The 24581-nt window shown below is 44.2% G+C and overlaps 1 protein-coding gene across 1 annotated transcript in view; it reads right to left on the bottom strand.

The window, feature by feature from the left end:
* The window catches only part of LOC137335309 (protein-glutamine gamma-glutamyltransferase 2-like), a 40751-nt gene extending 23981 nt beyond the window's left edge, over window positions 1-16770 (bottom strand). The window contains exons 1-3 of the mRNA XM_068000621.1: window positions 16715-16770; window positions 13678-13857; window positions 2578-2820 (exon numbers count right to left, since the gene is read on the bottom strand). Of these exons, the coding sequence (XP_067856722.1) occupies window positions 2578-2820; window positions 13678-13857; window positions 16715-16724 (433 nt within the window). The 5' untranslated portion in view covers window positions 16725-16770. The remainder of the gene's footprint in view (window positions 1-2577; window positions 2821-13677; window positions 13858-16714) is intronic.
* Between the last annotated feature and the right edge of the window lie 7811 nt (window positions 16771-24581).

Below are 24581 nucleotides of genomic sequence, written 5' to 3'. Positions count from 1 at the left end.
GCTGCTGAAGTGTTCAGTCTTTTTAAAGGCTGCACTCTAATTTCCACGCACCCTAGCAAATTACACCCATTTTACACAGGGTTTACACCTGGATACACAAATGAGCTGACCCAAAAAACACTGTAAATAACACAGACCACAGACGGGCAAAAATCTTTATCCACTAGCATAAAAGGTTCACATCTTACCATGTGGGAAATTTTAGGCCTTGTGATTTTTCCTCATGATTACATCACACACAAGGGAACAGATGTGTGTTAATCTGGTTTATGTACATATTTATGAATAAAAGGGGGGGAGGGGTGGAAAGAAACTTTGCTCAAACTCTTTTTAGGAGAATAAATAGTTTGAATAGTAGGATTGAGTCAGTGGAAGGAGCAGAGTTGATGGGCTGAGGCCATTCCATGGGTTCTGATAAATGGATTCCTCATGCTGGGGCAGGTTGGATCACCTGAACTTGTAAATGAACATGAGCACCAATGACTGGGGTTACTAAGTGATCTGAGATGCCTCTTTGTATACAAGAAGCATTAAGTGCAAATGCTTTAATGGGTCCTGTCTATTTACATACTTGGATTTATACATGTCCACATTAGGCCTGCTCTGGTACAATTCAGAACATTTAGAAAGTAGAGATGCGTCTTTTTCTTAATAGATTCTCCCCAAAATCATCTTGTACAAAATGGCCAATTTTTCTGAGCGATATCACCACAAGTCACTTCTAATACTACATCTGGATCTTGTGACTGTTGGTTATCCTGTGATATAAACCATTAGACCATTTATCATAGTGTACAAATTGAATGTCATGACTCTACAGTCTATTCCTCTTAATTCAAAATTATTGGATAATTCAAGATTTGCAGAATTATCAGAAGTAGATTGTACACATTCTTTTTTATATCTGCAAAACTGAAATCTCATTTTTACATAGAATTTATAAGAACATAAGAAATAGGAGCAGGAGTAGGCCATACGGCCCCTCAAGCCTGCTCCTCCATTCAATAAGATCATGGCTGATCTTCGACCTCAACTCTACTTTCCCGCTTGATCCTCATATCCCTTGATTCCCCTAGAATCCAAAAATCTATCCATCTCAACCTTGAATATATTCACTGACTCAGTATCCACAGCCTTCTGGGGTAGAGAATTCCAAAGATTGACAACCCTCTGCGTGAAGAAATTCCTCCTCATCTCAGTCTTGAAAGGCCGACCCATTATCCTGCGACTATGCCCCCTAGTTCTAGACTTCCTAGCTAGGGGAAACAATCTCTCAGCATCCACCCTGTCAAACCCTCTCATAATCTTATACGTTTCAATGAGATCACCTCTCATTCTTCTAAACTCCAGAGAGTATAGGCCCATTCTACTCAACCTCTCTTCATAGGACAACCCTCTCATCCCAGGAATTAATCTAGTGAACCTTCATTGCACCGCCTCTAAGGCAAGTATACCCTTCCTTAGATAAGGAGAACAAAACTGTATGTAGTACTCCAGGTGAGGTCCCACTAATGCCCTGCACAACTGTAGGAAGACTTCCTTACTCCTGTACTCCAACCCCCTTACAATAAAGGGCAACATGCCATTTGCTTTCCTAATTGCCTGCTGTACCTGCATACTAACTTTTGTGTTTCTTGTACGAGGACACCCACGTCTCTCTCTGAACACCAACATTTAATAGTTTCTCACCATTTAAAAAATATTCTGTTTATCTATTCTTCCTACCGATGTGAATAACCTCACATTTCTCCACATTATACTCTATCTGCCACCTTCTTGCCCACTCACATAACCCGTCTATATCCCTTAAATACTCTTTGTGTCCTCCTCACAGTTTACTTTCCCACCTAGCTTTGTATCATCAGCAAACTTGGATACATTACACTCGGTCCCTTCATCTAAGTCATTAATATAAATTATAAATAGCTGAGGCCCAAGCACCGATCTTTGCGGCACACCACTGGTTACAGCCTGCCAACCTGAAAATGACCCGTTTGTTCCTACTCTCTGTTTTCTGTCCTTTAACCAATCCTCTATCCATGCTAATATATTACCCTCAATCCCATGAGCCCTTACCTTGTATAACAACCTTTTATGTGACACCTTATTGAATTTACAGCACATAAACAGGCCATTTGGCCCAACTGGTCTATGCAGGTGTTTATGCTCCACACATGCCTCCTCCCACCATACTTCATCTATCTCTATCTGCATATCCTTCCACTCCTTTCATCCTCATGTACTTATCTAGCTTCCCCTTAAATGCAACTATGCTATTCGCCTCATCTACTCCATGTAGTAGCAAGTTCCACATTCGAACCACTCTCTGGATAAAGAAGTTTCTCCTGAATTCCCTATTGGATATATTAGTGACTATCTTATAATTATGGCCCCTAGTTTTGGACTCCCCCAGAAGTGGAAACATTTATTTCTGGCCTTGGTACAAAATGCCAATGAATTCATCAACGTTTTAATGGATTGCACAAAGTTGGCCCATTTTAGACAATTAGGCCCTCTCTCATTTACAACCTGGTTCTAACTCTTTAAATGCCGAACCTGTAGTATAAGAATCCATACCTGAGCACCATGGGTTGAAAAGTAGGATGAACTCCCCAAGTTTGAAGCTCTTGATCTGGTAGTCTGTTGAGCTTAGCAGAGATAGGGTATATCGTCCGATCTTGGCATTTGGAGATGAGGATATGGCCAAGGACAATAAGGTCCCGTTGTTAGAAACTACTACTCCACTCCACTTCTTTGCATTAATTGAATTTTTCAATGGGAACAGGACTTTGGTTCCAGATGTTGGTGAAGGTCGTGGTCCTAAAGACAAGAAAAATTAAATTAAGCCCACATCCGACCAGACTGTAATTGTATGCTAACAAATCAGCCAACTCTGTTTTCCAGAGCATCCCCATCTTTTTCTATTTTAACAAAATAAATAGGCCAATTATATTTCAAAAAGTAGTTTAAAGTATATTTTGTGTCATATTTTTACTAGCAATATAATTAGAGTGGCTTCTGCACAAACCTGACATTTTTCTGATAGTAACATAATTTTGATTACCTTATAAACATAATAGGGTGAATCTTTTGCTTCGGACCACAGCCCAGGGGAGAAGTGGTTACAGTGGGCTTCATGCCCACTGATTTGTTTCTAGGCAATGTTCAGATTTCCACGGCCCACCTCATTAAGATCAAGCAAGTGGTCTCCCGATATGTGCTTTGTGGGTGGGAGACCCGGGGGTGGTGGGGAGGGGGGGGTGCTAGCTTAAAAATCCTGTAGTTAGGTTTTTTTTAATTCATTCATGGGATGTGGGCATCGCTGGCAAGGCCGGCATTTATTGCCCATCCCTAATTGCCCTTGAGAAGGTGGTGGTGAGCCGCCTTCTTGAACCGCTGCAGTCCGTGTGATGAAGGTTCTCCCACAGTGCTGTTAGGAAGGGAGTTCCAGGATTTTGACCCAGCGACGATGAAGATACGGCGATATATTTCCAAGTCAGGATGGTGTGTGACTTGAAGGGGAACATGCAGGTGATGTTGTTCCCATGTGCCTACTGCCCTTGTCCTTCTAGGTGGTAGAGGTCGCTCGTTTGGGAGGTGCTGTCGAAGATGCCTTGGTGAGTTGTTGCAGTGCATCTTGTAGATGGTGCACACTGCAGCCACAGTGCACCGATGGTGGAGGGAGTGAATGTTTAAGGTGGTGGATGGGGTGCCAATCAAGCGAGCTGCTTTGTCCTGTTTGGTATTAAGGTGCTTGAGTGTTGTTGGAGCTGCACTCATCCAGGCAAGTGGAGAGTATTCCATCACACTCCTGACTTGTGCCTTGTAGATGGTGGAAAGGCTTTGGGGAGTCAGGAGGTGAGTCACTCGCCACAGAATACCCAACCTCTGACCTGCTCTTATAGCCACAGTATTTATATGGCTGGTCCAGTTAAGTTTCTGGTCAATGGTGACCTCCAGGGTTTTGATGGTGGGGGATTCGATGATGGTAATGCCGTTGAATGTCAAGGGGAGGTGATTAGACTCTCTCTTGTTGGAGATGGTCATTGCCTGGCACTTGTCTGGCACGAATGTTACTTGCTACTTATCAGCCCAAGCCGTGCATAACAGCCAAGAGCAGACTCTTACAGGGGCAAGAGGGTCACACGGTGAATGTCCCTTCAGGTCTTTTAAAGATATTTAAGTGACTTGGCATAGAAGATATAGATGGGGATGGGAAGGTGAAGGTCCTTCAAGCTGAGGCCTAATACCATTTGTATAATTGTCTTTATTCTCACTCTGTCTATTCACTCACCCACTCACTGCCACCAATGCATGCATTCAAGGATGATAATGTGTGACAAATTCTCATGGAATTAATTTTGTTTGAGATTCAACCATTGCAACATATCTTCATCTTTTCTTTTTCTAGGTGTAGAACGGGAGTAAATTCAATAGCCAGTGGCTCAGACCTCCCAAGCACTCCACAGCAGCTGGCATTAGTCGTCTCTATCTGAACAAACCATAGAGAGTTTCTTCAGGTGAACTGAACAGGTGGTGTTGAAGGCTGAGGAAAAGCAGGAACCTGCTGTCTGAAGGGCCAGCTTGTTCCCTAACTACAACTGAGAAGCCAAGAGATGAAGACCTCACAGGTTTACTGTACACCATCACTGGTTGCATAAAGCGTAGGAATATAGGAAGATAGGAACAGGAGTAGGCAATTCAGCCCCTCAAGCCTGTTCCACAATTCAATTGGAATGAAGTGGGGCAAGTGGAGCTTATTTCAGTGGGAGAGCATTTAAGAAACAGTGATCATAATATCATTAGGTCCAGAACAGTTATGGAAAAGGACAAGGAAAAATCAAATCTGAAAATACTCAACTGGAAGGAGGCTAATTTCAGTGAGTTGAAAGGGGATCTGGCCCAGGTGGATTGGAATCAAAGATTGGCAGGTAAAACAGTAAATGAGCAATGGGAAGCCTTCAAATAGGAAAGAGGAGATAGGTTGGGTCCTGACTAGACACATTCCCATGAGGGAGAAAGGAAGCAAGAGCTCCCTGGATGACGAAAGATATAGAGTTTTAAATGAAACAGAAAAAGGAGGCGTATGATAAATGTCGGGTTCATAATTCAGTAGAGAACCAAGCTAAATACAAAAAGTACAGGGGAGAAGTGAAAAAGGAAATGAAAGGGGCAAAGAGAGTGTATGAGAATAGGTTGGTGGATAACATGAAAGGGAACCCAAAAGTCTTTTATAAACATATAAATAGTGAAAGGGTAGTCAAAGGAAGGGAGGGGCCAATTAGGGACCAAAAAGGAGAACTTCTTGTGGAGGCAGAGAGCATGGCTGAAGTACTTAATACTTTGCATCTGTCTTCCCTAAAGAAGCAGATGCTGCCAATGTTACAGTAAAGAAGTGGTGGTAGCAATATTGGATAGGATAAAAATACATAAAGAGCAGGTGTTTAAAAGGTTGGCAGCATTCAAAGTAGAAAAGTCACTCGGTCTGGATGGAGTGTATCCTAGGTTGCTGAGGGAAGTAAGGGTAGAAATTGTGGAGACTCTGTCAACAATCTTCCAATCCTCCTTAGATATGGGAGTGGTGCCAGAGGACTGGAGGACTGCAAATGTTACATCCCTGTTCAAAAAAGGGGAGAGGAATAAACCCAGTAACTACAGGCCAGTCAGACTAACGTTGGTGGTGGGGAAACTTTTAGAGTCATTGGGCTAGAAACTGGGCCTTGTAACACCCGTTGTTTCGGCGTTAGGTGGCCTCCCGAAGTGCCAAGATGGCGCCTTGGCTGTGCATGCACGTTTGCACCGGGACGTGCGCAGGACGCCATCTTGTTATAGGTATTAGCGCATGTGCAAAGACCGAATGCCGGCAGCATGTAAAGTAAGGAGAAAATGGATACAATCAGCGTGCAATGCTGATTTAAAGTGATAGACACTGTTTTGTGACTTAACGCTCCACTCAACGTACAGTCTTAACGATGACCATCTGAACGTGTCTTAGAGTGCCTGGAGGACGCCCCACCAGCACTATTTAAAGGCATCATGCAGGATTTACAGGTTAGTGGCTGGATTATTGCTTTTGGCTGCTGATGCATTTGTAACTGTTTTTGGAGGCCTCCTATACTTGAATACTAGGACGCGGGGACATAGCCTAACATTTAGAGCCAGGACATGCAGGAGTGAAGTTAGGAAACGCTTCTACACGTGAAGGGTGTTTAAAGTTTTGAACGCTCTTCTGCAAATGGCAGCTGATGCTAGCTCAATTGTGAATTCTAAATATGAGATTGATAGATTTCTGTGAACCAAGGGTATATGGAGTTAGGTCACAGGTCCACCATGAACTCATTGAATGGAGGAACAGGCTCGAGGGGCTAAATGTCATTGCCACTTGCTGACTCCTGTTATGTGCCACCTTCTCCTGCAAGCAAGCGGGGTGTGTGTCTGGGTGATGTGCCTGTCATGGTTGAATAGCTGATGGTGTGTATGGTCTGTGAGTTGTGGGTGGTCGGCTTGCAACAGTGTTAATGTGTAAGGGTGAGAGGAAGTATCTGATTGGAAGAATTGAGTACTGATGGGAAGAGTTTGTTGGTATGTGGGGGATGGGAGGGTGTAGTGCGTGGAGCAGTGGATGCGGCTGGTGGTGCATTTGGTAGGAGATGCCACTTGACAGTTGACCTCACGCACCTTCAACACTCGTGTCAAAGCACTGAACAGTCTCCTGCACTGCTTCCATGTTCATGGTGCTGTGCGCCTGGCATTGGATTCGTTCCCCATTGCCTCCCACTGCCTTTTGGCCATACGTCTGGAGAGCCTCTTGCCACCGCCCCCCCCCCACCCCACAACCCCGGATATACAATGTCCTTCTTTCTGTCCACCTCTTGCACCAAGGCCTCTAGTGCATCAGCAGAGAACCTTGGTGCATGCACTCCTGCAGGCCTGGTACAAACTCAGATCGGCAGATTGGTGAGGCCTGGCATGCAGATTGGAGGATGTGGGATTTAGTGGTGCGCAACCTTTATTCGATATTTTAAAATAACTCATCAGTTTGTAAATATGGGGACGGGACCTGCATCTGTGTTTTACGTGTGTGATGTCTGCTCTCCATTCAGACTCTGTGCTGAGAGCAGACTGTTATTTTTTAGCAAATAACAAGTTCTGGCTACCTTTAAGGGATTTTAAGGGACATCCTCCCTTTAAGAGATTGGTGCTCCCCCTGCTGGTGGGAAGTGCGCATTTACTTCAATCGTCGTGTAAGGCCTACTTTTCAACGCTGCTAGAAGGTAAGTCCACAAGCCAGACAAAGTTCTCCTCCTGTGCCTAATAATAGGCCTTATCCAATTTTTTTGCCCCCAATAACTCGGAACAAAATTAACTGGCACTTCGAAAAATATGGGTTAATAAATGAATGCCAGCATGTGTGGGAGTTTAAAGGTTAATCTCTTTAAAATCTAGTGTATATTGCTTTCAACTGTTTAAGTTCAATTTTAAAGTTTAAATTTTTAAGTTTCTGTTAGTCTTCAGCAGAGAGAGCTGCTGTAGTAAGTTAATTGGTTAGCTAGATTAAACTGGTACCTGAAGGTGGGGCAGGCCTGACTCATCTGAGTCACAAACTGTAGAAATACAGAGGCCTGTCAGTGCGACAGCACGGTGTGCGGACAACACAGTGTGAACTGCTGAGAGTTTGGTAAGTGTGGGAGTTTGGTGAAGTGGGGGAAGGAGGTGCTGCTTTGCCTTGCTTTTCCTAACTTTTTCCACAGAGCGGCAGTGGACCGGAGCGTAGAAGACTGAGATTGGGGAATAAAAGCAGCAGCAGACCAGCAACTAGAGAAAACTACTGTGCGACGTCACAGGTGAGGCAGGAGAGTCCGAGAGGTGAGCACAGTATAAAAGGAGAGACCCAGAGCGGGAGGAGAGTCTGAGAGTCTAAGGCAAGTCATGGCAGCACAGCTCGCACCCGTGATATGCTCCTCCTGCACTATGTGGGAAGTCATGGACACTACCAGTGTCCCTGGTGACCATGTGTGCAGGAAGTGTGTCCAGCTGCAGCTACTGGCTAACCGTATTTCGGAGCTGGAGCTGCGGGTGGATTCACTGTGGAGCATCTGCAATGCTGAGACTATCGTGGATAGCACAGTCAGTGAGGTGGTCACACCGCAGGTAAAGATTACGCAGGCAGAAAGGAAATGGGTGACCGCCAGGCAGAGTAAAAGGACTAGGCAGGTAGAGCAGGAGTCCCCTGGGGCCATCTCCCTCTCAAACAGATATTCTGCTTTGGATACTGTTGGGGGAGATGGCTTATCAGGGGAAAGCAGCAAGAGCCAAGTTCGGGGCACCACGGGTGGCTCTGCTGCACAGAAGGGGAGGAAGAAGAGTGGCAGGGCTATAGTGATAGGGGATTCAATTGTAAGGGGAACAGATAGGCATTTCTGCGGCCGCAAACATGACTCCAGGATGGTATGTTGCCTCCCTGGTGCTAGGGTCAAGGATGTCACGGAGCGGCTGCAGGGCATTCTGGAGGGGGAGGGTGAACAGCCAGTAGTCGTGGTCCATATTGGTACCAACGACATAGGTAAAAAAAGGGATGAGGTCCTGCAAGGTGAATTTAAGGAGTTAGGAGATAAATTAAAAAGCAGGACTTCAAAGGTAGTGATCTCAGGATTACTACCGGTGCCACGTGCTAGTGAGTATAGGAACAGGAGAATAGACAGGATGAATGCGTGGCTGCAGGGATGGTGTAGGAGGGAGAGATTTAGATTCCTGGGACATTGGGACCGGTTCTGGGGAAGGTGGGACCTGTACAAGCGTGATGGGTTACACCTGAGCAGGACCGGGACAAATGTCCTCGCGGGGGTGTTTGCTAGTGCTGTTGGGGAAGGTTTAAACTAGAGTGGCAGGGGGATGGGAACGTGAGCGGGAAGTCAGAAGGGAATAAAGTTGAGAGCAGCAAGAGAGGGGAAGACCCAGGGGAAATCTACAATACAAATAGTACAAACAGTTGTTCAAGGACAAGTGAAAGGGAAAAGCGTAGAGCAGCGGAAAGAAAGTGGACTTTAGGCACGACAGATAAAATAAAAACTAGAAGGCGTAAGGCGATTAACCCAGCATCAAAGCTGAAGGTCAGGCTAGGGTGTGTGGCCCAACTAAGAGTTCTATATACAAATGCACGGAGTATAAGGAATAAATTAAATGAACTACAGGTTCAAATTCAAATTGGAGGGTATGACATGATAGCTATTACTGAGACTTGGCTGCAGGATGGTCAGGATTGGGAACTAATTATACCAGGTTATAAGGTCTACAGGAGAGATAGGGAAAATGGAAGAGGGGGAGGAGTAGCCTTAATGATGAGAGATGAAATCACTTCAATGATAAAGGGGGATATAACGAGAGGTAAGCAGCCAACAGAGACCTTATGGGTTGAATTGAGAAATAGGAAAGGATCTAAGACTATAGTGGGAGTTGTATATAGGAGCCCTGGCAGCAGCTCTGAAGTGCTAGATTGTATAAATGCAGAGATTAGACAAGTGTGTAAGAAAGGCATAGTGGCCTTAATGGGGAACTTTAACCTTCACATAGATTGGGAAAAGCAGACTAGCAACTGTCAGAAAGGTAGTGAATTTCTTGAGTGTGTCCAGGATAGTTTTCTGCAGCAGTATGTCCAAGAGGCAACAAGGGGGCAAGCCATACTAGATTTAGTAATGAGTAATGAACCAGATTTAGTTAACGGCTTAACTGTGCGTGAACATCTATCCAATAGTGATCATAACCTGATCGAGTTCAATGTGGTGTTTGAAAGGGAAAAAAGTGAATCAGCTGCTAAGATTCTAGACTTTGGCAAGGCCGACTTCAATGGGATGAGACAGAGACTTTCCACAGTAAACTTGGCAAATCTGTTAATGGGTAAAACGACTGATGATCAGTGGGAAATGTTTAAAGAAACATTTAACGTGATACAGAATCGGTTTATACCCCGGAGGGGCAAGAACTCTACTTGCCAAAAAAAACAGCCATGGACAACTAAAGAGGTAAGGGACAGTATAAGACATAAGGAAAGGGCACACAAAAGGGCAAAAAATGGCATAGATCCTGGCGAATGGGAAAGATACAAAGATCAACAAAGGGTCACAAAACAGATAGTAAGGGCTACAAAAAGAGAGTACGAAAAGAAACTCGCAAGGGATATCAAAACCAATACGAAGAACTTTTATAGTTATATTAGGAAAAAGAGGGTGGTCAGGAGCAGTGTTGGCCCCTTAAAAACTGAAAGTGGGAATATTATCATTGACAATGGGAAAATGGTGGATATGTTGAACAATTACTTTGCGTCAGTATTTACAGTCGAAAAAGAGGATAGCATGCCAGAAATCCCAAGAAAACTAATATTGAATCGGGGACAGGGACTCGATAAAATTAACATAGGTAAAGCAACAGTAATGAAGAAAATAATAGCACTAAAGAGTGACAAATCCCCAGGACCAGATGGTTTCCATCCCAGGGTTTTAAAGGAAGTAGGTGAGCACATTGCAGATGCCCTAACTATAATCTTTCAAAGTTCTCCAGATTCAGGAACTATCCCTCTAGATTGTAAAATTGCACATGTCACTCCGCTTTTTAAGAAAGGAGAGAGAGGGAAACCGGGGAATTATAGACCAGTTAGCCTAACATCTGTTGTGGGGAAAATGCTGGAGTCTATAATTAAGGATAGGGTGACTGAACACCTCGAGAATTTTCAGTTAATCAGAGAGAGCCAGCATGGATTTGTGAAAGGTAGGTCGTGCCTGTCAAACCTGATTGAATTTTTTGAAGAGGTGACTAAAGTAGTGGACAGGGGAATGTCAATGGATGTTATTTATATGGACTTCCAGAAGGCATTTGATAAGGTCCCACATAAGAGACTGTTAGCTAAGATAGAAGCCCATGGAATCGAGGGAAAAGTACGGACTTGGTTAGGAAGTTGGCTGAGCGAAAGGCGACAGAGAGTCGGGATAATGGGAAGGTACTCACATTGGCAGGATGTGACTAGTGGAGTCCCGCAGGGATCTGTCTTGGGGCCTCAACTATTCACAATATTTATTAACGACTTAGATGAAGGCATAGAAAGTCTCATATCTAAGTTTGCCGATGACACAAAGATTGGTGGCATTGTAAGCAGTGTAGATGAAAACATAAAATTACAAAGCGATATTGATAGATTAGGTGAATGGGCAAAACTGTGGCAAATGGAATTCAATGTAGACAAATGTGAAGTCATCCACTTTGGATCAAAAAAGGATAGAACAGGGTACTTTCTAAATGGTAAAAAGTTAAAAACAGTGGATGTCCAAAAGGACTTAGGGGTTCAGGTACATAGATCATTGAAGTGTCATGAACAGGTGCAGAAAATAATCAAAAGGCAAATGGAATGCTGGCCTTTGTATCTAGAGGACTAGAGTACAAGGGGGCAGAAGTTATGCTGCAGCTATACAAAACCCTGGTTAGACCGCACCTGTAGTACTGTGAGCAGATCTGGGCACTGCACCTTCGGAAGGACATATTGGTCTTGGAGGGAGTGCAGCGTAGGTTTACTAGAATGATACCCGGACTTCAAGGGTTAAGTTACAAGGAGAGATTACACAAATTGGGGTTGTATTCTCTAGAGTTTCGAAGGTTAAGGGGTGATCTGATCGAAGTTTATAAGATATTAAGGGGAACAGATAGGGTGGATAGAGAGAAACTATTTCCACTGGTTGGGGATTTTAGGAGTAGGGGGCACAGTCTAAAAATTAGAGCCAGACCTTTCAGGAGCGAGATTAGAAAACATTTCTACACACAAAGGGTTGTAGAAGTTTGGAATTCTCTTCCGCAAACGGCAATTGATACTAGCTCAATTGCTAAATTTAAATCTGAGCTAGATAGCTTTTTGGCATATGGGCCAAAGGCAGGTATATGGAGTTAGATCACAGATCGAGGCGGAGCAGGCACGAGGGGCTGAATGGCCTACTCCTGTTCCTACGTTCCTATGTTCCTATGTGTTTGACTAACTTGATTGAGTTCTTTGATGAAGTTACGGAGGGGGTTGATGTTGTGAATTTGGACTTTCAAAAGGCGTTTGATAAAGTACCGCATAATAGACTTGTTAGCAAAATTGAGGCCCATGAGATTAAAGGAGCAGTGGCTGCGTGGATACGAAATTGGCTAAGTGACAGAAAGCAGAGAGCAGTGGTGAACGGTTGTTTCTCAGACTGGAGGGAAATGTGCAGCGGTGTCCCCCAGGGGTTGGTATTGGGACCACTGCTCTTTTTGATATATATTAATGACCTGGACTTGAGTATACAGGACATAATTTCAAAGTTTTCAGATGACACGAAACTTGGAAATGAAGTAAACAGTGAGGAGGATAATAACATACTTCAGGATGATACAGACAGACTGGTGAAATGGGCCAACACATGGCAGGTGAAATTCAACACAGAGAAGAGTGTGTTGATTCACTTTGGTAGGAAGATTGAGGAGAGGCAATATCAACTAAATGGTACAATTTTAAAGGGAGTGCAGGAACAGAGAGACCTGGGGGTGTATGTACACAATTCATTTGAAGTTGAGAGGGCTGTCAAAAAGGCATACAGAATCCTTGGCTTTATAAATAGAGGCATAGAGTACAAAAGCAAGGAAGTTATGCTAATCCTTTATAAAATACTGGTTAGGCCCCAGCTGGAATAATGTGTCCAATTCTGGGCACCACACTTTAGGAAGGATGTCAAAGCCTTAGAGGGAGTGCAGAGGAGATTTACTAGCATGGTACCAGGGATGAAAGACTTCAGTTACACGGAGAGACTAGAGAAATTGGGTTTGTTCTCCTTGAAGCAGAGAAGGTTAAGGGGAGATTTGATAGAGTTGTTGAAAATCATGAACAGTTTTGATAGAATAAATAAGGAGAAACTGTTTCTAGTGGCAGAAAGGTCGATAACCAGAGGACACAGATTTAAGGTGATTTAGTACCAGAGGCGACATGAAGAAAAAATGTTTCATGCAATGAGTTGTTATGATCTGGAATGCACTGCCTGAAAGAGTGGCGGAAGCAGATTCAATAATTACTTTCAAAAGGGAATTGGATAAATACTAGAAGGGGGAAAATTTGCAGGGCTATGGGGAAACGGCAGGGGATTGGGACTAATTGGATAGCTCTTTCAAAGAGTCGGCACAGGCACAATGGGCCGAATAGCCTTTTTTGTGCTGTATCATTCTATGATTCAATGATTCTATCATGGTTGATCTGTACCTCAATTCTGATGACTATTTGCTTCATATTCCTTGATGCCCTTACCTAACAAAAATCTATTGATCTCAGTCTTGAAAATTTCTATTGGCCCAACATCCACAGTCTTCTGGGGACAGAATTCCAGATTTCCACTACCCCTTATGGGTAACTAGTTTATAGTAATTCCTTTCAGAGGAGTGGTGACTGCTTGCATTGCAGTCATCAATGCAAGTCTCTACAAGATCCAACATTCCCACCTAACACTATTAGTGGTATCCGCTGATCTCATTGTTATAGAGAAATACAAACTGTACCATTCACATCTACTGTAAATAAACTGAGCAAAGTGGGGCATGAGTGTGAGTAACTATACAAAAGTTTACAATTTTTACCTTAAAATTCATACAAGTCATTTAAACTTTCCCAATTCATTCATGACTGACTACCTGTCTCAGCAGTGAGCGCAAATCTGTCACTGTCTGGATTGCATTGGCTTTTGTTGAATTGCACCGTGATGTGGAAGATCTGTCCCCGCCTGACTATCAGTCGCTTGGTGCTGATCTCAGCGGTCCTGTGCTCTTGGTTGTTCTTCTCACAGTGAAAGTCAGCGTAACTCACTTCAGCAACTGCAACAGAATCCACAGGATAGTTAAATTATAAAAGGCAAAAGAAAAAAAAGCATAAAGCATTTAAACTGTCCCGCTTTATTTTTTGCTAAATGGATATATTTTCCTGTTTTGTAAAGAGTCTTTGGGGTGGAAATTAGTTATGGATCATTTTCTAGGGCCATAGCCGATGGCGCGCATTGACCGATTGGGAGGCCCAAGGCTGGCCTGAAATTGAGCCTCGTTTCAATAATTTAGGAGAGCAACTGGTTTCTGTCGCGCCTCCAGAGGCAGCTCACCTATTTGTAGCAGATGAATGTCGGGCTGCTTGCCTCGCCAGCTGCCCCCCCTCAGGTAAATCCCTGAGAGGGTGGGGGAGACAACGGGAGGGGGCTGATTGCAGGTCACAGCAATGGAAATAAAAATTGGGAGAGATGTAAAACGGACTACAATTCGCTTTCACATTATCGCACAAAGTCAAAATCTGCCCCATAGATTGATCAAGACTTGGAATGGACTTCAAGATAGAGTCATGGAAGCAAAAACCCTGGAATCAATCAGGAAACAATTAGATGAAGCAATTGGGGGGGTTCTGTAGGTTTTTCTCAATGGATGAATTAAGGTGGGCCGAATAGTCTTCCTCGTCCATAATTATCCTACGATCGCTTAGCTCTTTTGAAAGCAATGGTGCTAGAATTACTAATATTGAAACTGCTGCCACATCAAGTAATGTTTAAGAATAACAGTGCCTCTGCTGCCTAGATTTTGAATACAGGTGTGTTTCCACTGTACATTCCAGGTCACACTTTACAGCCTGAATTTTCCTATAGATGGCAAAGGCTGACAACAAGTGGGTGTGTACACTTTGAGATGTTAATTACTGGAGTTATTTCACCTAACTGGAATTTGCAGCTAAATTTATTCACTTGAGAGAACGAATAAAATGTGAGCAGCAAACGATTGTATACATTCAGTGTCTATTCACTTAACAAAAATATTTATGCCCAGATTCAGATATCGCATAAAGCAGAACTGACGTGACAACATTTAAGTGGTGTCAGTGAGCCGGTTCCCAGCATTTACACTACTAAATTCATCCCCTTATACTGGTGGCAGAATCAGACACCCACGAAAAACTAGATCTACAATCTGCTGCAAAGAGATGGGAGTTGGATTTAGCAGCGTAAATGCCACGAGCCAGTTTACAGACCCCAGTCTCCCGGAAGCCAACCTAAACAAGTGGCAGTATAGAAGCTGTTCTAAAGGCCTCAAAATCCGGCTTGGTGTATGATTAATTTTTTTTCCCCATAACTATGACATAGCACGTTTCTGAGATGATCCTAATTCAAACTTTTTCTTGTGCTGCATCTTGCATTCATTGAAAGCCACACAGACCCAAACAGCCAATAGCAAACAACTGCATAAGCATTTAATTCCCTTAACAAGTCTACATCAGGCTACTTAAGCAGTAGGTGAAGAAGGCTAATGCAGTCAAAGTTCTAGAGGCATTAATTGACAGCATCAAAGCATCATTTTTCACCCCCTGATATATCCCTTTCCCCCCGAACTTCCCCTCTCCCCCTCGATCTTCCACTCTCCCCCCCCCGATCTTCCACTCTTCCCCCCCCCCCCCCACCCCGATCTTCCATTCCAGCGCTGGATGACGTCTCACTCTCTCTTTCTCCCTCCCTCGGCGTTGCAGCTCCTGTCAATCAGGCTGGCTGCTGGGCGCGAAACCCGGAAAGAACTTTAATCACCATCAATTACGTTGCGATCTCGTTGGAAACGGTAAGTTTTGTTTATTCGGGTTTGCCTCACGTACCTTCACCCCCCCGCTGCCAACCCACCACTATTTCAAAATTGAGCCCCAAGTATCAGTCAGCCTGACTTTGGTAGTAGGGATGCTTTTAGAGGCCGTAATAGAGATAAAGCTAATGCACGAGTGCCAGCAACTATCTGCGGGATAGCCTGCCCCGTCCTGCAACCAGCGGAATTAGAGGAAAGATGGTCGCAGGTCCGAGTGAAGTCATTTGACGTTGATTTATTTGCTGTGCCCCCTTATGGGGCTAGGCATCACAGCTCGACAAAAATGGAAGAGGAAGTTTGGGCGCAAAACAATCATTAAGGGAGCGGTTAGTAGAAACATTTTTAGGCAGTGGATTGTTAGGGCATGAAATGCCTTGCCAGAAACAGTGATGGAAGCAGAATCCATAAGAGAAATCAAAAAAGTAAGAAGGGTATGGGGAAAGGGCAGGCAAATGGGATTAGGTGGATATCTCTTTCAGAGAATGGCACAGGTGCGATGGGCTGAATGGCCTCTTTCTGTGCTGTAAAATTAAACTATTGTATGATTCTATAAAAGTAACAAGGTTTAAACCAAGGTGATTGAAATCAATAGGGGAAAATATACCTATTAATATCAATAAAAATATTTCTATCAAAGAAAGATTAGAGGGCAAAGAAACAACAAGAACAGTGTTAGTTATCTATCAATATCAAGCAAAAACTGCCATGTTTTGCAAAACCACTCAGCCACTGAACGCCAACATGGGAGTGCCACTGTGCTGACAACTGTTATAACGAGAGATTCGTGCACAGGTCCTGCGATACATTAACCAGTGGGGTTTCCCACAAAGTTTCTGCAATTTCCAATAACAAGACATTAATCGTCTTAATTGCTGTCATGTACACAACTTTTTCTTGGTGTCCCCTTATCATTTCTTTCCTCTCACAGTGCCACTTTGACAAAAATAATCTGTTTAAAATGCACCCTCTTTCATTAAATTGTTATCTTTCATAAATGTTTTTTAAACAAATCTTTCTTCCTTCTATATCCCCCGCTCTGAAAAAAAGAATGGAATGCTTCATCTCGACTCACCTCCTGCCATGTTTGTATCAATGAAGTGATCTCCCCTCTCTGATGTTCTTTCTGTGAATCCTGTCAGAAGACTGTCAACATTTATACTTTCAACTCGTTTGTAATTGGCTGCAGCAAATTTGTAAACTGTCTTTTCTTGTTAGCTAGGATGACTGATCTTCATAGTTACGCAACCTGTTACGCCTACTTTCAAATCTGACAGCTATCTGCAGTGAGAACATAATGAATTAACCCATTTTTCAGGAATGTACGCATACATCATTTTTTTTCCCTGGTTCTCCTCCTCCTCCTCAGGCGCTTATTGTAACTGAGAAGGTAGAATGAGTTACTCTCAGGCCCACCACCAATACTGCACTTAGAATCATAGAATGATCTAGCACAGAAGGAGACCATTCGGACCATCGTGCCTGAGCCGGCTCTTTGAAACAGCTATCCAATTAGTCTTACTACCCTGCCCTTTCCCTATAGCCCTGCAAATTTTTTCTCCTTCAAGTATTTATCCAATTCCCTTTTGAAAGGGGTTACTATTGAATCTGCTTCCACCACCCTTTCAGGCAGTGCATTCCAGATCATAACAACTCGCTGCGTAATTTTTTTTTCCTTATGTCACCTCTGGTTCTTTTGCCAATTACCTTAAATCTGTGTCCTCTGGTTACCGACCTTTCTGCCACTGGAAACAGTTTCTCCTTATTTACTGTATCAAAACCCTTCATGATTTTGAACACCTCTATCAAATCTCCCCTTCACCTTCTCTGCTCTAAGGAAAACAATACCAGCTCCTCCCGTCTCTCCACATACCAGGGATGCGAGACTTCAGTTACCGTTCTAGTGAATCTCCTCATTACCCTTTCCAAGGCCTTGACATCCTTCCTAAAATGTGGTGCCCAAAATTGGCCACGATGCTCCAGCTGGGCCTAACCAATGTTTTATAAAGGTTTAGCATAACTTCCTTGCTTTTGTACTCCATGCCTCAATTTATAAAACCAATTTTCATGTATGTCTTTTTAACAGCATTCTCAACTTGTCCTGCCACCTTCAAAGATTTGTGTACATACACCCCCAGGTCTCTCTGTTCCTGCACCCCCTTTAAAATTGAACCATTTAGTTTATATTGCCTCTGCTCATTCTTCCTACCAAAATGAATCACTTCATACTTCTCTGCATTAAATTGCATCCGTCATGTGTCAGCCCATTTCACCAGTCCATCTATGTCCTCTTGAAGTCTGATACTATATTCCTCACTGTTTACTACTCTCCCAAGCTTTGCTTCGTCTACAAACTTTGAAATTATACCTTCTATACCCAAGTCCAGATCATTAATATATATCAAAAAGAGCAGTGGTCCTAATACCGACCCCTGGGGGACAACACTGTACACTTCCCTCCAGTATGAAAAACAACATTTACCACTACTCTCTGCTTTCTGTCCCTTAGCCAATTCTGTATCCACACTGCCACTGTCACTTTAATCCTATGGGCTTCAATTTTGCTAACAAGTTTATTATGTGGTACTTTATCAAACTCCTTTTGAAAGTCCATACACAACGTCAACCGCACTACCCTCATCAACCCTCTCCGTTATATCATCAAAGAACACAATCAAGTTAGTCAAACACAATTTGCCTTTAACAAATCCATGCTGGCTTTCATTTATTAACCCATACTTTCCCAAGCTCCAATTAATTTTGTCCCGGATTATTGTCGCTAAAAGATTCCCACCTCTGCCGTCAGGCTGACTGGCCTGTAATTGCCGGGTTTATCCCTCTCCCCATTTTTGAACAGGGATGTGACATTTGCAATCCTCCAGTCCTCTGGCACCACTTCCGTATCTAAGGAGAATTAGAAGATTGTGGCCAACTTCCAATTGCAAAGTCCCTACAGTAGAGCAGCTGGGGCCAGGAGCTCAGCCAAATGGAAAATAGATTTGATGTCCGTCCACACTGTGATACTGCTTGTAAAATGTCACAATGCCTGGATCACCACATGGCTCGCTTAATTTTTTTGTCTTTGAACGTACCAGAGCGTGGTAATGGGAATTATGACAAAGAACTGGAGGATGACAAATGTCACACCACTTTCGAGAAAGGGGAAAAGAATTTGATTTGGCTCAGTGAATTTTACTCTAGGTTCTGTGCTGTTATCTCTTTTGTTTTCCATTCATATAAATGACCTGGATCTAGGCACAAGATGGATAATATAAAAAGGTTGCTAATGATAGCAAATTAGGGACATGGAAAACTGAAGAATGCAGGAGGAAATAGACAGGTTAGTAGAACGGGCAGATAGATGGCAGATGCAGTTGAACGGAGAGAAAAGTGAAGCAGCACATTTTGAGAAAAAGAAAATAACAGTGAAAAGAAATAAATTCTAAATGGTAAGATTCTTACAGAGTGGAACAACTGAGAGATCTGGGGTGCGTACATAGTGGGACTGCAGGTAGCAAAGGCTATAAAAAGGCAAATGAGATTCAGGGTTTTATACATGGAGCACCACCAAAATAATGAAGGGGGAAGTTAGAAGCAATGTTATTAAAACTTACGAAGCTTATTTACAAGTGGCTTTTAAGGCAAAGGCCTTAAAACATCATTTAAATGGGAACTGGATAAGTATTAGAAAAGGAGGAATACAAAAGGATACAGGGAAAGGGCCAGGATTAAATTAGATAGCTCCACTTGAAGCTAGCTACAAGGGCATATGGCCTCCTCATGTGCAGCAATTTCTGTGATTCTAGCGGTTGTGTTAAACCATTCAATTTCTCTTCAGAGGGCACGAGTTAAAGTCTTAGCCTCAAGTATCAAGCCGAACTCAGCAACAAACTGTTCTCGGCCAAGATTTCATACGCTATAGTGGGCCAAAGTGCTTATTATAGGTGAGGGGGAGGAATTAGCAGGGAGTTCTAATTCAGCCCACTAAGTGTGTTTCCTATTGAATAATATAAGGCAGCAATGTTGGCAGTGATATAAAAAAAACACTGCTGAAAGTGGACAGTGGAAGGCAGCAAATAAGTATAAATTGGAGGCTAAAATGATATCTTCGTCCAGGAAAAAAATAAGCTCCTAATGCGGGCTCAGAGAAAAAGTGAGTTAACACTGTATCCTATCACCTCCCTTGTTCAGGTCTATTCTAGACTGATAGGGGGAGAAAAATTGGATAAGGGCCGTTTTTGGGCACGTGTAGCGTGATGCGCTATTACCCAATGACCCCTGCGCAGGCAGGACACAAGTTTCGGCCGGCCCGAGACTCGCCGGCAATCAGCGTTCCATTCCGGGCCTTGCAGGTGGAATCAATGCAATTTGCACTTTCTACCACCAGAGAGAGCCCAATCTCTTAAAAGGGACAAATGTACGGAGTCGTACAACACCAGATTATAGTCCAACAGCTTTATTTGAAATCACAAGCTTTCGGAGCTTTGCTCCTTTGTCAGGTGAGTGAAGGGTTCCATAAAGGCACCGCATATATGTGAAAGCTTGTGATTTCAAATAAAGCTGTTGGACTATAACCTGGTGTTGTACGACTCCGTACATTTGTCCACCCCAGTCCATCACCGGCATCTCCACATCTTAAAAGGGATTATGTTTCTTAGAACTCTCTCAAAGATAACTGGTACCTGTTATTTGCTGAAAATAACAGTCTACTGTCTGCATGGAGTCTGAACGGAGATCAGACATCGCACACATAAAACACAGATGCAGGTCCCTTATGTTTATACACTGATGAGTTATGTTAAAACATTGAATAAAGGTTGCGCACTATTAAATCCCACATCCTACAATCTGCATGCCAGATCTCACCAATCTGCCGATCTGAGTCGGTACCAGGCCTGCGAGAGTACGTGCATCAAGGTTCTCTGCTGATGCACTAGAGACTTTGGTGCAAGAGGTGGACAGTAGGAGGGACATCCTATATCCACAGGGGGAGAGGGGGTACAAGAGGCCCTCCAGACATATACCCAAAAGGCAGTGGGAGGCACGGGGGACAAAGTCAATGCCAGGCGCACAACATCACGAACATGGATGCAATGCAGGAAGAAGTTCAATGGTTTGACATAAGTGGTCAAGGTGAGTGAGGTCAACTGCCAAGTGGCGTCTCCTAACAACTGCACCACACACTACACTCCCCATCACCCACATACCACGAAACTCGCTCTTTCCATCAGTATTCAACTCTTCCAACCAGGTGCTTCCTCTCACCGTTACACATTACCATTGTTGCAAGCCACCCACCCACAACTCACAGGACACACACACTGGCAGCTATTCAACCATGACAGGCACATCACCCAGACACACATCCCGCTTTTTTGCAGGAGAAGTTGACGCATATCAGGAGGCAGTCAATGGCAGTGGCATTTAGCCCCTCGAGCCTGTTCCACCATTCAATGAGATCATGGTAGACCTGTGACCAACTCCATATATCCGTCTTAGCCCCATATCCCTTAATACCCTTGGTTACAGAAGTCTATCAATCTCAGATTTAATATTCACAAGTGAGCTAGCATCAACTGCCATCTGCAGAAGAGCGTTCCAAACATCTCCCACTCTTTGCATGTAGAAGCATTTCCTAACTTCACTCCTGCACGTCCTGGCTCTAAATGTTAGGTTATGTCCCCGCGTCCTAGTATTCAAGCGTAGGAGACCTCCAAAAACAGTTACAAATGTCTCGGCAGCCAGAACAATAATCCAGCAACTAACCTGTAAATACAGCATGGTCCCTTTAAATAGTGCTGGTGGGGGGTCCTCCAGGCACTCTAAGACACGTTCAGATGGTCGGGGTTAAGACCGTGCGTTGAGTTGAGCGTCAAGTCTCAAAATGGTGTCTATCACTTTAAATCAGCATTGCACACTGATTGAACTCATTTTCTCCCTGCTTTACGTGATTCCAGCGTTTGTTATCTGCGACTGCGCTAACTCCTATACCAAGATGGCGTCTGGCACACATCACGCTGGAAACACGCCTGCACATCCAAGACACCATCTTGGATGTCAGAGTGCCATGTAGCGCCGAAACAATGGACGGCCCAATTTAGTGCCCATAGGATTAAATTTCCTCTCCCTGTTAACTGTAAGATGTGAAATGAGTCAGGCAGTCTCAAGACAGCTTCTGGTGGGCGAACAGCATAAAATATTTAATAATTTGTCACTAATTACCACCAATTTAGCAATTGCACTCAAAGGAATTCATAATTTAAAGATAGCTGGAGCTGTGAAAAAAATCACACTGGTGCAGTAGAGAGTGATATTCTGAAGTTGGGGATAATGTATTTTGTTGGGAAGACGTGCCTTGCCTCTAACTTATATTGTACCTGACCTGTGAGTGTTTCATGCTTACACCGATGTGGCATAAATCAGAGTACCAGCCCCAGCACTAACTTCCCTCACTATCAGCACATAAATTCACCTCTTCTATCCGCATAAAAATATAAAATTGACTCTACACAGCTGGGCAGGGGCAAAATGCTTTCCAATCATCACAAACTAAAAATTAAAATAGCTCATGCCTTACTAAACACTAAGGTGGATGTCGGGACGGGACGCTAATCTGGAGCTCCACCCAGAAATCACTACAAGATGAACAGGAGGGGCTTGTTGAGGTCATGGGGTGGATAAGCTCTCTGCTCAATGAATGTGCTGACAAGTCTGGTCAAAGAACTATGCCAATTCAGTGATGCAATGGTTTAGTTACTGTTAATTAAATTACAAAAGGCTATGTAGGAAATGTAACTAGGTGTAACGTATAGATGCAGAGTGTATCTAATGTTCCGTCGAAGTTTGTTTGCTGATTAAAACCTACACTGTCACTATATTCTGAATTTCAGGGCCATTTTGGTTATGAAGAAAGGAACACAAATTTGGGGTTTTTGGACTGGAAAAGGGCAGGCTAAAGGGCAGGTTTGAGGAGAGGTTTTGAGACGGAAAGTAGTGAATTAGCAATTCATTAACAAGGGGGCATAGACATAGACTCTCAGTTGTACAATCCCACAACAAAATAACATAATAAGAATAAAACTGGACGGATCACCCGACATCGGACCATTAGGCACCGGACACGACAAAGGCAAATCAAGCCCAGTCAACCCTGCAAAGTCCTCCTCACTAACATCTGGGGTCTTGTGCCAAAATTGGGAGAGCTATCCCACAGACTAGTCAAGCAACAGCCTGACATAGGCATACTCATAGAATAATACCTTTCAGTCAACGTCCCAGACTCCTCCATTACCATCCCTGGGAACGTCCTGTCCCACTGGCAGGACAGACCCACTGGCGGTACAGTGATACACAGTCAGGAGGGGGTGGCTCTGGGAGTCCTCAACATTGATTCCAGGCCCCATGAAGCCTCATGGCATCAGGTCAAACATGGGCAAGGAAACCTCCTGCTGATTACCACCTACCGCCCTCACTCAGCTGAAGAATCAGTACTGCTCAATGTTAAGCACCACTTGGAGGAAGCACTGAGGGTAGCAAGGGCACAGAAGGTACTCTGGGTGGGGGACTTCAATGTCATCACCAAGAGTGGCTCGGCAGCACCACTGCTGACCGAGCTGGCCGAGTCCTGAAGGACTTAGCTGCCAGACTAGGTCTGCGGCAGGTGGTGAGAGAACCAAGACAAGGGAAAAACCTACTTGACCTCGTCCTCACCAATCTACCTGTTGCAGATGCATCTGTCCATGACAGTATTGGTAGGAGTGACCACTGCACAGGCCCTGTGGAGACGAAGTCCCGTCTTCACGTTGAGGATACCGTCCATTGTGTTGTGTGGCACTACCATGGTGCTAAATGGGATAGATTCAAAACCGATCTAACAGCTCAAAACTGGGCCTCCTTTTTTTTAATCATTCATGGCAGGTGGGCGTCGCTGGCAAGGCCAGCATTTATTGCCCATCCCTAATTGCCCTTGAGAAGGTGGTGGTGAGCCGCCTTCTTGAACCGCTGCAGTCCGTGTGGTGAAGGTTCTCCCGCAGTGCTGTTAGATTGGGAGTTCCAGGATTTTGACCCAGCGGCGATGAAGGAACAGCGATATATTTCCATGTCAGGATGGTGTGTGACTTGGAGGGAAACGTGCAGGTGGTGTTGTTCCCATGTGCCTGCTGCCCTTGTCCTTCTAGGTGGTAGAGGTCGCGGGTTTGGGACGTGCTGTCGAAGAAGCCTTGGCGAGTTGCTGCAGTGCATCCTGTGGATGGTACACACTGCAGCCACAGTGCGCCTGTGGTGAAGGGAGTGAATGTTTAGGGTGGTGGATGGGGTGCCAATCAAGGGGGCTGCTTTGTCCGGATGATGTCAAGCTTCTTGGGTGTTGTTGGAGCTGCACTCATCCAGGCAAGTGGAATGTATTCCATCAGACTCCTGACTTGTGCCTTGTAGGTGGTGAAGGCTTTGGGGAGTCAGGAGGTGAGTCACTCGCTGCTGAATACCCAGCCTCTGACCTGCTCTTGCAGCCACAGTATTTATGTGGCTGGTCCAGTTAAGTTTCTGGTCAATGGTGACTCCCAGGATGTTGATGGTGGGGGATTCGGTGATGGTAATGCGGTTGAATGTCAAAGGGAGGTGGTTAGACTCTCTCTTGTTGGAGATGGTCATTGCCTGGCACTTGTCTGACGCAAATGTTATTTGCCACTTATCAGCCCATGCCTGAATGTTGTCCAGGTCTTGCTGCATGCGGACACGGACTGCTTCATTATCTGAGGGGTTGTGAATGGAACTGAACACTGTGCAATCATCGGTGAACATCCCCATTTCTGACCTTATGATGGAGGGAAGGTCATTGATGGTGAGACCACATCTGGAGTGGTGAGACCACATCTGGAGTGTTGAGACCACATCTGGAGCATTGTGTGCAGTTTTGGTCTCCTTATCCGAGGAAGGATGTTCTT

Source organism: Heptranchias perlo, chromosome 19, assembly GCF_035084215.1.
Source record: "Heptranchias perlo isolate sHepPer1 chromosome 19, sHepPer1.hap1, whole genome shotgun sequence".
NCBI classification, from domain to species: Eukaryota; Metazoa; Chordata; class Chondrichthyes; order Hexanchiformes; family Hexanchidae; genus Heptranchias; species Heptranchias perlo.
Note: the sequence above shows the minus strand (reverse complement) of the source record. Positions and strands in the feature narration are given on the sequence as shown.